This window comes from Odocoileus virginianus, chromosome 5, assembly GCF_023699985.2.
Source record: "Odocoileus virginianus isolate 20LAN1187 ecotype Illinois chromosome 5, Ovbor_1.2, whole genome shotgun sequence".
In the NCBI taxonomy this organism is placed as follows: domain Eukaryota; kingdom Metazoa; phylum Chordata; class Mammalia; order Artiodactyla; family Cervidae; genus Odocoileus; species Odocoileus virginianus.
Window position 1 is genome coordinate 92,413,292 of NC_069678.1, and position 17,071 is coordinate 92,430,362.

The window sequence follows — 17,071 nt, forward strand, 5'->3', positions numbered from 1 at the left end:
GACAATTCAGTGGGGAAGGATTTGTCTTTTCAACAAATGATGCTGGGAAGCCTTGCATAGCCACTTACAAAATGATGAAGTTGGGCCCCTTCCTCATTCCATACACAAAAATGAACTCAAAATGGACCATATATGTAAATATAAAAGGTAGAACTATAAAATTCTAAGAGTGAAACATAAATATAAGTCTTCATGATTTTGGCCTGAGCAAAGTCTTCTGAGAAATAACACCCAAAAGCACAAGTGATGAAAGAAAAAATAGATAAATTGAACATCATCAAATCTAAAAATTTTTGTGCTGAAAATGGTACCGTCAATAAAGTGAAAAATAACCCACCAAATGAGAGAAAATATTTCCAAATCTAGTCCCTGAGTAGGTACTGATATCTAGAATATATAAAGGACTCTTGTAACTCAATAATATAATGACAAATAAGCCAATTTAATAATGGGCAAAGGAAAGATATACAAATGGCAAGTAATCACATGAAAACATTCTCAAGACCATTGCCACTAAGGAAATGCAAATCAAAACCTCAGGCATCACTCCACACTCACAGGATGTCTGTAATCAAAAAGACAGATGATAACAAGTACTGACAAGAGTATGGAGAAATTGGGACTCTAATATATTGCTGGTATAAATACAAAATGGTACAGTGTTTTTGAAAAACGGTTTGGCATTTTCTTGAAATGTTAAATATGGAGCTACCTATGACCTAGCAATTATGCTCTTAACTATATATGCCCAGAAGAAATTAAAACATATGTCCACACAAGAGCTTGTATGTAAATATTCAGAGCAACATCATTCAGATAGCCAAAAGTAGAAAAAACTCAAGTGTTTGTCAGTGGATGAATGAATAAACAAAATGTGCTATATCCATACAACAGAGTAGTATTCAGCCATGAAAAGGAATGAAGTGCTCGCATCTGCTACAGTAAGGATGATCCTTGAAAACATTACAGTAAGTGCAAGAAGCCAGGTGCAGAGGACCACGTATGATGTGGTTCCACTTATTTGAAATATCCAGAAAAGGCAAATCTAATGAGGCAGAAAATTAGAAGGGTGGTTGTCATGGACAAGGGGAATGTGGGGTGATTGCCAGTGGGTACAGGATTTCTTTTTTGGGGTGATGCAAATGTCCTAACCTTGGCTGTGATGGCTATCACACAACTTGGTAAATGTGTGAACTTAAAATTTTTAAACCTTTAATGGGCTCATTTAGCGGTATGTCAATTATACTTCAATAAAGATGTTTAAAAAGAATTTTTAGAAGTGTCAACTAAAGTTTTCATTTGTTCAAATATGCACCCTTCATAATAGCATATGTAAAATATACACAGCAATGTATATCTTCTGTAGCTAAATGCCATAGATTTGTGGGTGTGAGATCTTATCAGATATCAGTTTGGGGCCAGATGCCCATTTGAAAGAAACTTGTGTGTAGTATTTAATAAGCCAATGCATGTAATTCAACCTTATTACAATAACTCACCTAGCTTAAATGAAAGTAACAAATAAATAGGGTTTCATTGGCTCAGATAGCTTAAAAAGTCAAGACTGGATACAGTGGCTTAAGGAATTTCATCAGGACTCTCCCAGACTCTTCATCACTCAAACAGGAATCCTCTGGGGAGGGTGGGGGGCAATGCTGCTGAAGCCTCCAGATTTGTAATTCTGGTAGATAGAGTCATTCTTTCCCCAAAAGTAACAGGCAAAACCACAATCTCTCCTATAAACAAACAAAACAAAAATACAACATAATGAAAAGAGACTCTATTCAAAGCAGCAACACAATGTAAAATATGTAACCAAATAAAAATAGTGAATATATGAAATACGTGGAACCAAGGTGAAGAACCCCAAATTACAAGAAGGGGCAGGAAGGCTGAAAGACAGCCTGACCAAACACACACATTCTCTGCTTCTTGGATAGGAAGTCTCAGTGTTGCTCAGGTGTCCTTTTTTTCTCAAGTTAATCTGCAAGACAGGGACTTCCCTGGTGGTCCACTGGTTAGGACTCCGTGCTTCCACTGCAGAGGGGAAGGGTTTGGTCTCTCATCAGGGAACGAAGATCCCGCACAGCAAGCGATGCGGCCAAAAACCAACAAAAAATATCTGCAATGCAATTTACTTCTAATTTCCCAAAAGGGAAATTTGTGGAAATCTGACAGTTTTATTTGACAAGATTATTTCCACGTTTGCCCTAATTAAAAAAATGTAAGAGAATTATAACTAAGAGCATATCTTTAGAAACGCTCATTAGAGAAGAATTTGTTCTCTCAGAACAAAGATGTAAGTGCATGAAATGAAATACAACCATGGAGTGACAGGAAGAATGTACTGATGACTATTTTTATAGTCTTAACATGGAACAGAATAGACCTTCATATGCATAAAAAGAATCTTTTAGAAAGACAAAGGAAAAGAAAAAACTGTACTCTGAAAAATGAAAATTGTCTGCATGACCAAATGAAATCACTGTGAATAAAATCAAAAGAGAAATGAGACACTGTGGAAATGGACCACAGGAGTGATCACTTAAGAAGTGAGCTTCAGGCCATGCTTGGTTTTTTCTTTCCTTCTTTAAGATTTTTTTTTATGTGGACCATTTTTCAGAAGTCTTTTTTGAATTTGTGATGGTATTGTTTCTGTATTATGTTTTGGCTTTTTGACTGCTTGATTTTAAACCCCGGTTCTACTACTTCCTGCTAATGTTCTCGTCTCAAAATACCGATTTGCCTTTCAGAGTAGTTGTGCAGATTAAATGAGATAATATATGTCTGGTCTCGTTATTTTTCCCAAATGTACACACAATGTTCTTGTAAACAAAAAATAAGAGACATAATCCAACAATGGGGAAAGAATAGAGGCAGAAATTCCAAGATTGGACCATGAGAAGATGCAAAGATGACTAACCAAGATGCAAACATTCTGCCTCTCGTGGATAATATCCTAAGTCAGAGAGAAGGCAGGAGGATTAGTGCTCCTAGGTTTGTTGGTGGGAGTGTAGATTGATTCCCTTTATATAGGAGAGAAACTTGGCCCCCACTCTTGGTAATGTGCCTGCCCTGCTACAGCCTAACCTCTCAGAGTAGCCTGGATACTTGATTTTGAAAATATCCAAAAGGCATATTTTTAAACCTGGAGGAACGAGTAGGGACCCACCCTTGGCAGTGACCCCAGAGGCCCGGGCTGGTGGCTTGAAGCGCCCTCTGTCCCTCTCGCCTCTCCAGGGCTTTCTGTACCGGGCCTTGGGCTTCACCCTGGCCACGGGCCTGGAGGCCGACAAGGTGGAGGTGCTGCTGCTGGAGCTGCTCTACAAGACGGACTACAGCGACGACTTCGACCAGGAGGTGAGGGTGCCCATGGTCCCCCCGGGCCTCGGGAGGACATGGTGTGTGCACGCCTGTGCCTGTGTGCGGGCATTGTGTTTATCTGAGTGTGCGCGTGCGTGTCTGTTTATCCGTGTGTGTGTGTCGGGGGACAGATGGGGTGTCCCCCGCCCCACCCTCTCACCCTGCCCACTGGGTCTCCCCGCAGGGTGTGATCCTGTGCTTTGGCCTGTGTGCCCGGGGCCAGGTGAAGACGGTGCTGGGCGTGCTCCATGACTTTGAAGAGAGGATCCAGGAGTCGGAGCAGTCCTGGCAGATCGGTGCCTGGCGGGTGAGGCACCCTTGCTCCATCGTCAGCTCTCTGGGGGCCTCTTAGAAAGGTGTTTTCAGCCCCCAACCAAGGCTCTTCAGTTCAGTTCAGTTCAGTATCTCAGTCGTGTCTGACTCTTTGTGACGCCATGGACTGCAGCACGCCAGGCCTCCATGTCCATCACCAACTCCTGGGGCCTACTCAAACTCATGTTCATGGAGTTGGTGATGCCATCCCACCATCTCATCCTCTGTCCCTTTCTCTTCCCTCCTTCAATCTTTCCCAGCATCAGGGTCTTTTCAGATGGGTCAGCTCTTTGCATCAGGTGGCCAAAGTATTGGAGTTTCAGCTTCAACATCAGTCCTTCTGATGAATATTCAGGACTGATCTCCTTTAGGATGGACTGGTTGGCTCTCCTTGCAGTCTTACTAGATCTCAATAAGAAACTCCCCTCTGTGTCTCCTTCACCAAAGTGAAGCAGGAAATTGGACCGAGGCGGCCAAAGGCTGGGCTCTGGAGGCTGTCCCTTCCATCCACAGGGCACAGTGTCCTGGACTGGCTGAGTCCCCAGGGGGCCACCAGCTGAGTCACCACCAATGCTTCAGGTTTTGGCCTTAGCCTTGAACCTTTGCCCTGGGGATCTGGTAGTTTGAGAGAGAGAATTGGGAGTGTCCCGGCTTCTCTCCCGGCTTCTCCACAAAGTGGAGCCTCAGACCTGGATTTCTACTCAAAGACTGGAGAGCGTGGGCTCCCCTGCTCCTCCTCTCATGGTGGGTTGGGTGGCCTCCAACACCTCCTCCCAGAAGAGCTGGGCTGAGGCTCCCTGTTCCCAGTGAATCACCAGCATCTCGGAGCCCCTGGCCCAGAGCAGGTGCTCAGGAGGTGAAGGTGTGAAGGCGCGCACAGCCGCCTCTGGTGGGGTGTCTGCACAGAACCCCTGCGACCGTGGAGTCATGGCCACGGTCTGACCTGCTCACCACGCTACACCAGGGGCTCATGAAAGTGTGTTCAAGGAGAGAATACATGATTGAGCGCTTCAGGTGCCCAGGAAACCCCTGAGGCATAGATCCTCTCCCCGATGGCCACAGTGTCTCTTCCCCTTCTCTCTGGCCTCACAGAAGGACCATCCCTGGAGGCGGGAGACGGTGAAGGGCGCACTCATGGTGATGTACAGCCGCGTGGCCTCGTGCTGCCACCCGCAGATGCTTCTCACCCACGTGGACAACCCCATCACCGCCAAGATCATCCACCACTATTCGAGCAGCTGCCAGGCAACCCCGGGAGCCCACAGACACGCCGTGCCCTGATGATGCCCTCCTTGAGCCCCGGGCTGGGGGGGGGAGTCACCCTGCACTGTTATCTGAGCACTGCCAGCCCCACCCTGTGCCCTGACGATGCCCTCCTGGAGCCCTGGGCTGGGGCGGGGAGAGTCACACTGCATGGTTATTTGGGCACTGCCAGCCCCACCCAGGAGATTCGAGTCCTGGAGTCCCGTCTGCCACTCGGCATTTGGGAATCCCATTGCCTGCTGCTCTCTGCCGCAGGGGCTGGGAGTGGGGGGTCGGCGGTGGGGAGCAGCCTTCCCCAATACACCGAGTAGGGGTGTTTGTGGGTTGCTGAAGTCACAGTACAAGCCCTCGCCCAGCCCTTCACACATGCCTTCTCTCACCTCTACCCCGATCCTGACACCTGACCCCAAGCCCTTTCTGAGGGTCAAGAAAGGGGCTGACTTCAGAGAGGCAAAGGACTGGCTGCTTTCTTGGAAAGGCCAGGAGGAGAAAACTCAGGGAATAAAGGAGAAATGACGTTATCATTGCTGTTTTGAAAACTGGTGAAGTACACATGACGTGAAATTTGTCATCACAACCACTTTTAAGCACGTAGTTGGCATTCAGTTCAGTTCAGTTCAGTCACTCAGTCATGTCCAACTCTTTGTGACCCCATGGACCACAGCATGCCAGGCCTCCGTGTCCATCACCAACTTCCGGAGTTTACTCAAACTCATGTCCATTAAATCGGTGACACCATCCAACCATCTCATCCTCTGTTGTCCCATTCTCTTCCCACCTTCGATCTTTTCCAGCATCAGGGTCTTTTCCAATGAGTCAGTTCTTCGCATCAGGTGGCCAAGTATTGGAGTTTCAGCTTCAGCATCAGTCCTCCCAATGAATATTCAGGACTGATTTCCTTAGGATGGACTGGTTGGATCTCCTTGCAGTCCAAGAGACTCTCAAGAGTCTTCTCCAACACCACAGTTCAGAAGCATCAATTCTTTAGCACTCAGCTTTCTTTAGAGTCCAACTCTAACATCCATACATGACTACTGGAAAAACCATAGATTTGACTAGACAGACCTTTGTTGGCAAAGTAATGTCTCTGCTTTTCAATATGCTGTCTAGGTTGCTCATAACTTTTCTTCCAAGGAACAAGTGTCTTTTAATTTCATGGCTGCAATCACCATCTGCAGTGATTTTGGAGCCCCCCAAAAATAAAGTCTGTCACTGTTTCCACTGTTTCCCCATCTATTTGCCATAAAGTGATGGGACCAGATGCCATGATCTTAGTTTTCTGAATGTTGAGCTTTAAGCCAACTTTTTCACTCTCCTCTTTCACTTTCATAAGAGGCTCTTTAGTTCTTCTTCACTTTCTGCCATGAGGGTGGTGTCATCTGCTTTTCTGAGGTTGTTGATATTTCTCCCAGCAACCTAGATTCCAGCTTGTGCTTCCTCCAGCCCAGCATTTCTCATGATGTACTCTGCATATAAGTTAAATAAGCAGGGTGACAATATACAGACTTGATGTACTCCTTTTCCTGTTTGGAACTAGTCTGTTGTTCCATGTCCAGTTCTAACTGTTGCTTCCTGGCCTGCATACAGATTTCTAAGAGGCAGGTCAGGTGGTCTGGCATTCCCATCTCTTGAAGAATTTCCCACAGATTGTTGTGGTCTACACGGTCAACGTCTTTGGCATAGTCAATAAAGCAGAAGTAGATGTTTTCCTGGAACTCTCTTGCTTTTTTGATGATCCGGTGGATGTTGGCAATTTGATCTCTAGTTCCTCTGCCTTTTCTACATCCAGCTTGAACCTCTGGAAGTTCACAGTTCAGATACTCTTGAAGCCTGGTGTGGAGAATTTTGAGCACTACTTTACTAGCGTAGCATTAAGTGCATTCAAACTTTGGGCAGCCATCACCATCATTCCAGTACTTCATCTTCTTAAACTGAAACTCTGCCCCCACTATCATCAGTTCCCTACTCACTCCCCCTACCCCAGCCCCTGACACCCGTGCTCTGCATCCTATCTCTATGAGGGTGATGCTCCAGGCATCTCATATAAACTGGAATCACACCGTGTTTGTCCTTTTGAGACTGGCTGATCTCATGTCGCATGATGTCTTGAAGTTTTATGCATGCCTTAAAAGCAAAACTGATTTGACCTCCATGATTTACTGTACCCCTAACGTGATGCACAGGGCTTGGAGCCTCTGGTGAATGAAGGTGCCCCCTGACTGGCATTGTTGGACTCGGGCACAAGATGGAGAGGCTGGGGGAGGCAGCACCTTCCCGGGGGTGGCACTGGGAGGCTACGCCCTGTCCAGCGCCTGGCCAATGTCCCGACTAGGTTGCTGAAGGGCAGGGTGGGGCCAGCGTCTCTCAGGGTGCCCCTGACACTGATACTTCCTCAGCAGGGGAAGGGTGTTCTGTGTGGCCCCAGGGTCTGGGAGCAGGGCTCAGTCTTGGGGTCTTTGGGGCTCACTCACAACAAGGTCCTGCCTGCCCCTCGTCATGGTCGTAGGACATCTGCCTCAAACTGGCCTTCATGAAGAGCGTGGTGCAGGTCACCGATGCCATCAAGAACATCAAGGACCTGGAGGACTTCCAATTTGCCCCAAAGGTGACCCTGACTGGCATTGTCATGGTAAGCCATGTGGGGGGATCCCTCCGTCCTGGGCAGTTTGGGGGACACACTCTGCTGACCAGAGGCCATCTGAGGCCCAAGGGGCGGCAGGGGTCTCCGCGGCCCCGCCTGTCTCAGTTCTGCTTTGACCTGACTGTTGGTGTTCTGCGTGTGACGTTCTTATATCTGATCAAGGTTTTCATGGCCAGGAAACATTCCGGAAGCCAGGGCTGAAGACCCTGCCCCCGAGCCCAGTGATGCCCCGAAGGTGTCTGGTTCCGGGCTCGGAGACAGAGCCCCATGGTCAGCCCCTGGCTAGCCCCAGCGTTTCTCCCTAGTCAGGACCAGGAGGTCGGGCTCTGCCGTGGACAGGACTTAGAGCTACTTTTGCCCAGAACTTTGTTAAGATCTAGAAAGTACCAGCTGTCCAAAGGCAAGAGGCAGCGGCAGGGGCTCCTGAGGCTGTGGGTCAGCGCCTGTCCCTCGTCCCCAGACCTCTCCACTCGCCTGCGATGGAAACCCTGGCCCCTGGACACCCTCTGGCTGCACCGGCAGCACCCTGGAGGGAAGGGAGATGCGGACGGTCAGGAGGCCCTGAGAAAGAAGCAGACACTCACTAGGCTCCCGCTCGGGGTCGGGCCACACGCATGTAATTTCACAGCAGCCTGGAGGGAAGGGAGATGCGGACGGTCAGGAGGCCCTGAGAAAGAAGCAGACACTCACTAGGCTCCCGCTCAGGGTCGGGCCACACGCATGTAATTTCACAGCAGCCTGGAGGGAAGGGAGATGCGGATGGTCAGGAGGCCCTGAGAAAGAAGCAGACATTCACTAGGCTCCCGCTCGGGGTCGGGCCACACGCATGTAATTTCACAGCAGCCGGCACAGCCCTGTGAACCAGGCCCGGCGTCCTCATTTCACACCTGAGCGGGGGCTCAGGCTGAGGAAGCGATTTGCCCAAGGACACACAGCCAGTAAGTGGCAGAGATGAGCGAGACGCACCTGCCCATCTTAGCCCCACTCCTCCCATGAGATTTGCTGCTTCCCCTGGGCTTCCGTCGTGGCTCAGCTGGTAATGAATCCGCTTGCAATGTAGGAGACCTGAGTTCGATCCCTGGGTTGGGAAGATCCCCTGGTGAAGGGAAAGGCTACCCACTCCAGTATTCTGGCCTGGAGAATTCCATGGACTGTATAGTCCATGGAGTTGCAAAGTTGGACACGACTGAGCAGCTTCACCTAAAACGTCAAAGGCCAACTGACCATGAAAAGAATGAAAGCGCCTGTGGTATTGGATCCCGTCGTACACTGTCAGGTCCTCCTGCCTGTAACGCAGGGCGTGCCCCCACCATCTGTCCCCCAAGCCCCTGCTCTGGCCGTGGTGCGACTCCGGGTGGCTGGCAGCTCACTGCCCTGCTGTCCTGGCAGGCGATCATCAAGGCAGAACCGACTGACAGCCTGGTTTCTCCCGTGCGGACCATGGCCATGGATGCCCTGTCATACTTGAGGTGAGCCGGGCCCCTGGCCAGGCCCCCAGCGCCGCCCTGGGCTGCAGACAAAGTCTGAGACCACCTCTCGGTGCCTTTGGGGGAAGGTTGCACCACCTTTGGGGCTTCCCTGGAGGCTCGGACGGTAAAGAATTTGCTTGCAATGCAGAAGACACAGGTTCTATCCCTTGGTCGGGAAGACCCCCTGGAGACGGGAATGGCAACTCTCCAGATTCTTGCCTGCAGAACCCCATGGGCGGGCTATAGTCCATGGGGTCAAAAAGAGTCAGATTCGAGCACTTTCACTTTAAACAGAATTACTGGATTTGGGTAGGAGTGGGAAGACCCGGAAAGGTGAAATACAGGAGCCCATTGGAGGCCAGGAGTTTAGAGTCTAAGTGGAGGGTGACTCTCCCTTTTGAAGGCAAAATAGAGCCAATGAGGAGCTTGTAACCATCCTGCAAGCCTGCCCCACCAAAGACTCCAACAAGGATCCCTGGACCTGGGCATGGCCCCCGGGGCCCTTAGAAAGCTCTCCTGTGACTCTAATATGCAACTAGGCTTGAGATCCACCTATGAAGGGGACAGAAAGAGAATCAGCTGGTGTGCATCACGCAGCTAGCTACTACCAGCAAAGGTTTATTAAAACACAGATGGCCTCCATTCCAGAAGTTTTTTGGTTTTTTTCAAGATTTTTGTTTTATGTGGACCATTTTTTAAAAAGTCTTTATTGAGTTTGTGTTACAGTATTGCTTCGGTTTCATGTTTTGGCTTTTTGGCCACGAGACGAGTGGGATCGACCCTGCCCCCCTGGCCCAGCACGGCAAAGCCTTAACCACTGGACCGCCGGGAGTCCTCCACTCCAGACTTTGTGATTCAGCAGCTCTGAGGTGGAGACACAGAATTTGCATTTTCTAATAAACTCCAAGGGGATGCTGCTGCTGCTCCTGGGCCAGGTATTACAGTTGAAAACTCCTGGGCCAGGACCACCCAGAAGCAGAGTCTGTGGTTGCAGTCAGGGAGGACCAGTGGAATGTTTCTGAACAGGAGAGAGAGAGACTCAGAGCAGACAGTGATAGGAGAGGTGGCTGTGGACGCCTGCGTCTCCCCTTCCGTCACAGACAGACAGTGGACTGGAGCCCTGGTGGGGGGAGCCGGGGCCCCTGGGGAGGGACAGATGCCTGAACCCCCAAACAGAGAAGCTGGCCCCTCCCTCATTCTGTGACGTGGCTCCTCCCACCGCCCCCCCCCCCCAGACTGGGCAGAGCAGGGTCTCAGCTCCCCACTGATCACTCCTCTTGTCACTTCTTTCTCTAGCAAACTGAAGCCTTTCTACTCCACAGAGGCAAGCAGTGAGCTGATGGATATTAGTACACACTCTGTAATTTCTCTCCAGCCCCCAGGAGAGAGCAATGAGTCCATTAAGGTAGGTCCCTCTGCGCCACCTCATTTTCTGGGTGAGGACTTGGAAGCTGACGTTCACATGGGCAGTGCTGGGAGCCCACCGTCCTGGACCACCTGGGAGTGGTCAGGGCAGCAAAGTACAGCAGGCTCTTTCAGTAAGTGTAAGGTGATGCGAGCTGCTGCAACAGACACGCGCTGAAGTCTTCATGGTTTAACAAGATGACCGTTTTTCTCACTCGAAGTCCAGCTGGCAGCAGACGTGGAGAGGTGGCTGCTTCCTGCGGTTGATCAGGGCCGTGGGCTGACAGAGACCCCATGGCTCCTCCGGTGGGCAGTGATACCCAGCCCCAGAGCAAGTCTGGAGGATTTATGAGCCTCTTGGCCCCCCATTATTGGCCAGAACTTGGTCAAATGGCTCCACCTAGCTACAAGGCATCCTGGGAAATGCAGTCCCCGGCTGGATGACTGTCTCCCAATAAGGTGTTGGAAGAGGAGGACAAATCTCTTGTGAACAGCGGCCATCTGTGTCTCCAGGTCCTGGCCCTGGATTCGAGGGGTCAGGAGAGCTGGGCTCTGGGAGTCCAGTTTCCTCCTTTGCAAAATGGGTTCCTCTTGAGTTTGTCTTATTCGTCACATAAGGAGCGTAAAGAACTCAGTCTGAGCAGAAGTCAAAAGGAAGTTATCAGACCATCTCACAATATTTGACCCTGGCATGGGCCCACACAGAGTCCTGGCAGGTGGCTGTTCCCCCGCTGCTGCCGAGCTCTCCCCTCTCTTGACCACAGACCCTGTATACGAACGCCCTGCGTGCCCTGGAGCAGCTGATGGAGGGCCTCATGCAAAGACACCTAGACCCCAAGGGGCTGCAGGAGATGGTGCACGTGAGTTGCCTGGAGGAGGGCCAGGAGCTGATGGTGATCACTCTTCCCAGAATGCTGGTCCGAGGGCCACACTCTCACTGGGAAACAGGCATCCATTAAAAACTGATTTGGTATTAATTTTCTTTAGACAAAGCTTCAAGCTGGCTGAAAAGTTGCAAGAACGGTACAAAGAAGTCCTGTATGCCTTTCATCCAGCTCCACAATTCTTAATATTTTGTGACATTTCAATATCACAAAATGTTCTTAAAAGTTGAAGTTAAATTCTTAAAAGCTGAAAGGTTGCAAGAACAGTACAAAGAACTCCTGCATGCCTTTCACCCAGATCCACAATTCTTAATATTTTGTGACATGTTCTTTTTCCCTTTTTTTTTCCTCTTTACATTACATACACACACACACACACACACACACACCTTTTGAATCATGGAGAGTTAGCTATAGGCATCAACAACAAAAATCTTCTCTTATATAACAATATACTGTTCAAAATCACAGAATTTAACATTGATACCAAGCTGTAGTCTAATCGATTTTCCATATTCATATTTCACAATTGCCTAGTAATGACCTTCATAGTTATTTCCTCTGAGAACCAGGATCTAATCTGGATTATAAATTGCATTTAATTGTCTTGTCTCTTTTGTCTCTCTGCTTCAATTTGGAACAATTTCTCAGTCTTTGTCTTTCATAATCTTGGTATTTTTGAATATAGTATTGCTAGGGCTTTTTTAAAAATTGGATTGTTTGCTTTCTTATTATTGATTTTTCAGAGGTTGTATATAATCTAGAAGCAAATCCTTTATCAGACATGTGATTTGCAAATATTTTCTCCTGGTCTGTGACTTGCCTTTTCATTAATTTCACAGGTTCTTTTGAAGAGAAGAAGGTTTTAATCTTGATGAATTCTAATTTATTATTTTTTCTTTTATGGATCATGCTTTTGGTATCATGTCTAAGAAATCTTTACTAACCAAGGTCATAAAGGTTTTCTCCTAGATTTTCTTCTAGAACTTGATAGTTTCAGGTTTTACATTGAAGTCTATGATGTATTTTCAGCTTAGGTTTCAAATATGGATCAAAGTTTAATTGATTTTAATTTTTTGCAGATGGATAACCAATTGTTTCAGCACCATTTGATGGAAAGGTAATCTCTGCTGAATTACCTTTGCATCTTTGTCAGAGATCAATTGACCGCATATGTGTGGGTCTATTTCTAGATACCTGTTCTGCTCTACTGATGTTTTTGTCCATCTTTACACCAGTGTCATCCTGTCTTCATTATAATCCTGTCAACATTATAGTAAGTCTTGAAATCAGGAGCAGATAGTATAAGTCCACTGACTTTGTTCTTTGGTGCTATACCCCACAAATATCGATATGTTGTGTTCTGATTTTATTTTAGTTCGACGATGCATTTTCATTTCTCTTTTGACTTCTCCTTTGACCCATGGGTCATCTAGAAATTTCCAAATATTTGAGAGTTTTCCAGAGACCTTTTTGGTTTTGATTCTCGTTTAACTCCACTGTAGTCTGAGGACATACTTTGTATAATTCAGAGCCTTTTAAATCCATCGAGACTTATTTTGTTGCCCACATGTGGTCTATCTTGGTGAACGTTCTGTGTGTGCTTAGGAAGTATTTTGCTGCACTGAATGATATGTTCCTAAATATCACTTAACCAGCCCTTGTTGGAAGTGTCCAAGTTTTCTATATCCTTCCTGATTTTGTCTTCTCTGTCATCAGTTGCTGAGAAAGAGGTACTGACATCTCTGTCACTGTGGATTTGTTTGTTTCTCCTTGCAGTTCTATCAGTTTTTGCTCCCTGTTTTGTTAAGCTGTGTTGTTAGGTGCAGGAGCTGGAGTGCAGGATGGACTGTGCTAGTGGCATTTTCACCTACAGGCAAACACTTGGAACAAACCCAAACTCATCAGCCAAGCACCAGCTTGGTGAGGATGTTGGCATTGTTCTTTGTTTGCTCATGGCCTCATCTCCCTAGTGGCGGGGGCGGGGGGACCTGGGAACCTCCCAGAGCTTTGAAAATGAGGCTCTGAGTAGGAGAGAGGAGAGCAGCAGCTGGCCAGGAAAGGCTGACCTCGGGATTTTAAAGTCCCCTCTGTGTTCTGGGCTCTCCCCATAGCTCCTGGAGAAGTGGATCTTGTCGGAGAAAGAATGGGAGCGGGAGAAGGCGGTGAACCTCCATCTCCGTCTCATGCAGATCTATGTCCAAAGCATCGGTGTCTGCGTGAGTCCCGGAGACCCACCCCCTACAACCTGCCCCGCTGACGCCCACAGGAAAATTCCAGTCTCTATCCCAGGAGAGGAAACGCCTCTGAAATCCAGTTCTGTCCCTGGAGAGACCCTTGGGAAGAGGCTGCCTCACTGGGGAAAGTCGAAGGAGTCCCAGGGAGAGCTGGCCCTGGGCCTCCTGGGTAGTGAGAGAGGATGGGCAGGGCTTGGTGTGGATCCGGGTTTTGAGGGGCCTGAGATTCATACCTGGGTGAGGGCCCTCCTTAAGAGAATGGGGCACATGATTATGAATACCACATTGATTAGGAAAGTATTTACTTAGAATGAGAAAATGAATCACTACAAAATGACAAATTTTACAAAGCTTAACAAATACCATCGACATCGCAAAATCTAGAAAAGCAATGAGGTTTTTTGGTGATGGAGCCTCTGACACGGCTCCACAAGCCCTCTCTTCCTTCCTTTGTTGGCCTCCTACTCTTTGGCTGTCTGGTCTTCATGGGTGGCCTTGGGAGGAGGGCGGTGGGGTCTTGGGGCCGGGGCACGGTGAGGACAAGCTGGGGCAGGACCCCAGTCCTGGAGCACCATCCAGGTGGGACCCAGGCCCGGCAAAGCCAACCTGTGGCCGAGCCGAGCGCTGAGTAACTAGGTGCTACACAAAGTGCTTCACCTGGACTCTCTGTCGTGAGTCTCACAACGCTCCCTGAAAGATGGGGCACTGTTATTGTTGAGGCAGTGTGAGTGTGGTTAGAAAAGACTTTCCAGACACACAGCGTTTCAGAAGGGAGGGAGTTTATTAAGAACGAATTGCAGAGATAATGTGGACCCTGCAAGCACAGTGGGCCAACCTCCTGACAGACTGGGGAGACTCAACAGTTTTCCTGGGTTAGTAGTCAATTTTTATAACCTCAAGACGAAGAAAATTCCTGTAGGAAGGTTGGCATTAGGGCGCTATACAGTGACTACCAGGGTGGGCATCTTTGCCTAATTTGGGGTCAGGAAGCCTGCTGGTGATGATCATAGGAACTTTGGCAATGTTACAAAGGGGCTTAGTCAGTTTCAGAGGTGACCTTGGTTCTTGGCTCTGCTTCTGTGGCCTTGGTACAAGGCTTGCACCTGTGGCTTTGGAGCAGGACTCAACAATAATCATCTCTGAGTAGCAGACAGGAACAAGAGGGCCTGAGGCTAAGTCCCTCCCCAGGTCACACAGTTAGAGAGTGGGGAAGCCCAGATTTGAAGGCAGGGCTCAGTTATAGAAACAGGGCAGGCACCTAGACTTAGCACCTGGGCCTGGGTCATGGGGCAACATCCTAGCTGCTCAGCCTCCTGGGGCCCAAGCTGGGGGGCCTGGAGACGGAAGCTCGGGCTCAGACAGATGGTGGCATCCTCTCCCTTCCCCAACAGGGGTGCTTTCAGAGCAGGGTTCACTCTCTTTGGTCCCTGGTTGCACTGCCCTCTGGCATCACCAGGTGAGCTTGGCTGGACAAACGGTGTGAACTCTGAAGTCTCCTCTCCCTCAGATCCCACTGAAGCTGGGGCAGTTTGGCAGCCTGGTGGGACTCATTGCACCAGGCACCTGTGACTCACACAGAAAAACCCGCCTGGCCTCCATGGATGTCCTGGCCAGCCTGCTGGATCTTCACGGTACGGGAGGGGTGGTACGAGTAGGCAGGACCCGGGCTCTCCAGGCCGAGAGGGAGGAGCAATATCAGGGAGTCAGCTTTGGGGCTATCCTGGAGGGCGGCAGGGATTGTGGTCTCTCTGTAGACAAGCAAGGGTGACCAGCGGGGGAGGGGGGTGCAGAGTTCACTGAGAGGTCATGGAAGCTTCTAGAAGGAAAGGCTTATTGGGTCAGCATGATTCGCTGAGGGCACACGAGGGTCCCACTGGACAGGGATGCCTCACAGATACTAAGGATGCGGTGGAACTGGCCAGAAGCGAGCTCAGAGGGGAAGGCAGTTGGGGGACCTTCAGGGTGGGTTTGCCTCTGGCTTGGCAGCTGGCAGAATGCCCATCTGAGCTGTGCAGAGAGATGGTTCCAGGGGCCAGGCAAGAGGGGTGGGATGTCCAGATACTGGAGAGGAGTCCAGGCCCAGGGAACCAAGGCAACCCAAGGGGCGGGGAGGTGGGAGGGTTGGGTTGGGGAGGGCGGTCAGGAAAGGCGGCCACCGTGATGTGGGCCCTTGGTTCTGGACAACCGTGTCTGACATTGATTGTATCCCACCAGCATGCCAGACCTGCTCCTCCTGGGGCGCCTCCAAAGAGCTGGAGCTTGAGAAATGTAAGGAGGACCTGCAGGACTCAGACATGGAGAAGATTTTCGGGGTATCCTCCAGAATCGCCAAGGTGATGATCGGGAAGGCTGTGCGGGCATGGCCTCCGGGTGCCTGGGCCGTCTCTGGGGGCGGGGCCGGGCTCCTCCTGATGGTCTTCCCTGGGTCTCCCACAGCCCTTGGTCCAACACAAGTCATGTGTATTAAAGTGGCCTGTGATATGTACAGCCCCCACTGTGGCGCCTGGCACACAGTAGGTGCGTCACAGACGCCAGCTGTCTTTCTTTGTCCGTATCATGTGCTACCCTGAAAGAACTGGACAGGGGGCCCTGCACACAGGTGTCAGCCCACGGGCAGACTGACAGCACCCAGTGACTGCCAGTGTCCAGGGCCGCCCAGACCCTCGGGGCTACAGAGGGGCGAGGCCTCTCTGCCTCAGGAGCCAGAGGACACTCCCAGGGAAGGCTGCAGGACCATAGAGGCAGGCCTGGGAGGGTCTGGGGAGAAGCTTCCTGTGCGGGGTTCAGAGGGGTGGGGGCAGGCAGGCGTGCGGGAGGGGTTGGCGAGTGCCCCCCAGGCTTTGATATTGAGTGATCTCCAAGCCGGCCCGTGATTGACAGGGCCGGAGGCTGGGAAGGGGGCGAGAGGAAGCTGTGGCCATGGTTTGCGGGAAGATGGGGGCTGGGCTGGGCTGCGACCCTGAGCAGAGAGGGGCAGGCAGGGGAGCCCTTGGGCTTGGTGTCGGACCCAGGAACAGCCAGCTCTGGCTCTAGGTGGCCTGCTTGCAGTTCAACTGCGACGAGGTGGTCTCACTGGTCCAGAAGCTCTGCGAGAACTTCGGGGCCATGGACCTCCAGCACGACAAGGCCTCTGTCACCTGGATATGCACCTTCCTCCAGATGCGGGTCAAGGAGCTGGAGGACAAGGTAACAAGGGCCCCCCAGGGCCTGGGGCTGCCTGGTGTGTCCAGCCTAGAGGACCAGGCAGAGGGGCCCAGCCTCGCTTGCTAAGGGCTCCCCACCATCCCGAAGTCTGTGATTATAAAGAGGGGGAGGAAGTCGGGTTCTGAAAGGGGAAAGAACCTGTTGAAGGAGGCTTGGTCAGTGAGTGGACTCTGGGCTGGAGGCCTGAGGCTGGCCCTCCTGGAGCATGGCACCTCTCATGCTGAAAATGTGATAAAATCCCCGGAGAGACCGGAGGATACCTGGGAAGGGGTTGAGCTGTGCCCAGCCACTGAC

At 50.2% G+C, this 17,071-nt stretch overlaps 1 protein-coding gene across 1 annotated transcript in view; it reads left to right on the plus strand.

Annotated features, from left to right (window-relative positions):
- MROH2A (maestro heat like repeat family member 2A) overlaps positions 1-17,071 on the plus strand; it is a 44,228-nt gene that overhangs the window by 16,220 nt on the left and 10,937 nt on the right. The window contains exons 5-15 of the mRNA XM_070467196.1: positions 3,165-3,360; positions 3,548-3,670; positions 4,768-4,920; positions 7,445-7,567; positions 8,969-9,048; positions 10,345-10,453; positions 11,217-11,312; positions 13,451-13,555; positions 15,081-15,204; positions 15,788-15,906; positions 16,607-16,759. Coding sequence (XP_070323297.1) covers positions 3,165-3,360; positions 3,548-3,670; positions 4,768-4,920; positions 7,445-7,567; positions 8,969-9,048; positions 10,345-10,453; positions 11,217-11,312; positions 13,451-13,555; positions 15,081-15,204; positions 15,788-15,906; positions 16,607-16,759 — 1,381 coding nt within the window. The remainder of the gene's footprint in view (positions 1-3,164; positions 3,361-3,547; positions 3,671-4,767; positions 4,921-7,444; positions 7,568-8,968; positions 9,049-10,344; positions 10,454-11,216; positions 11,313-13,450; positions 13,556-15,080; positions 15,205-15,787; positions 15,907-16,606; positions 16,760-17,071) is intronic.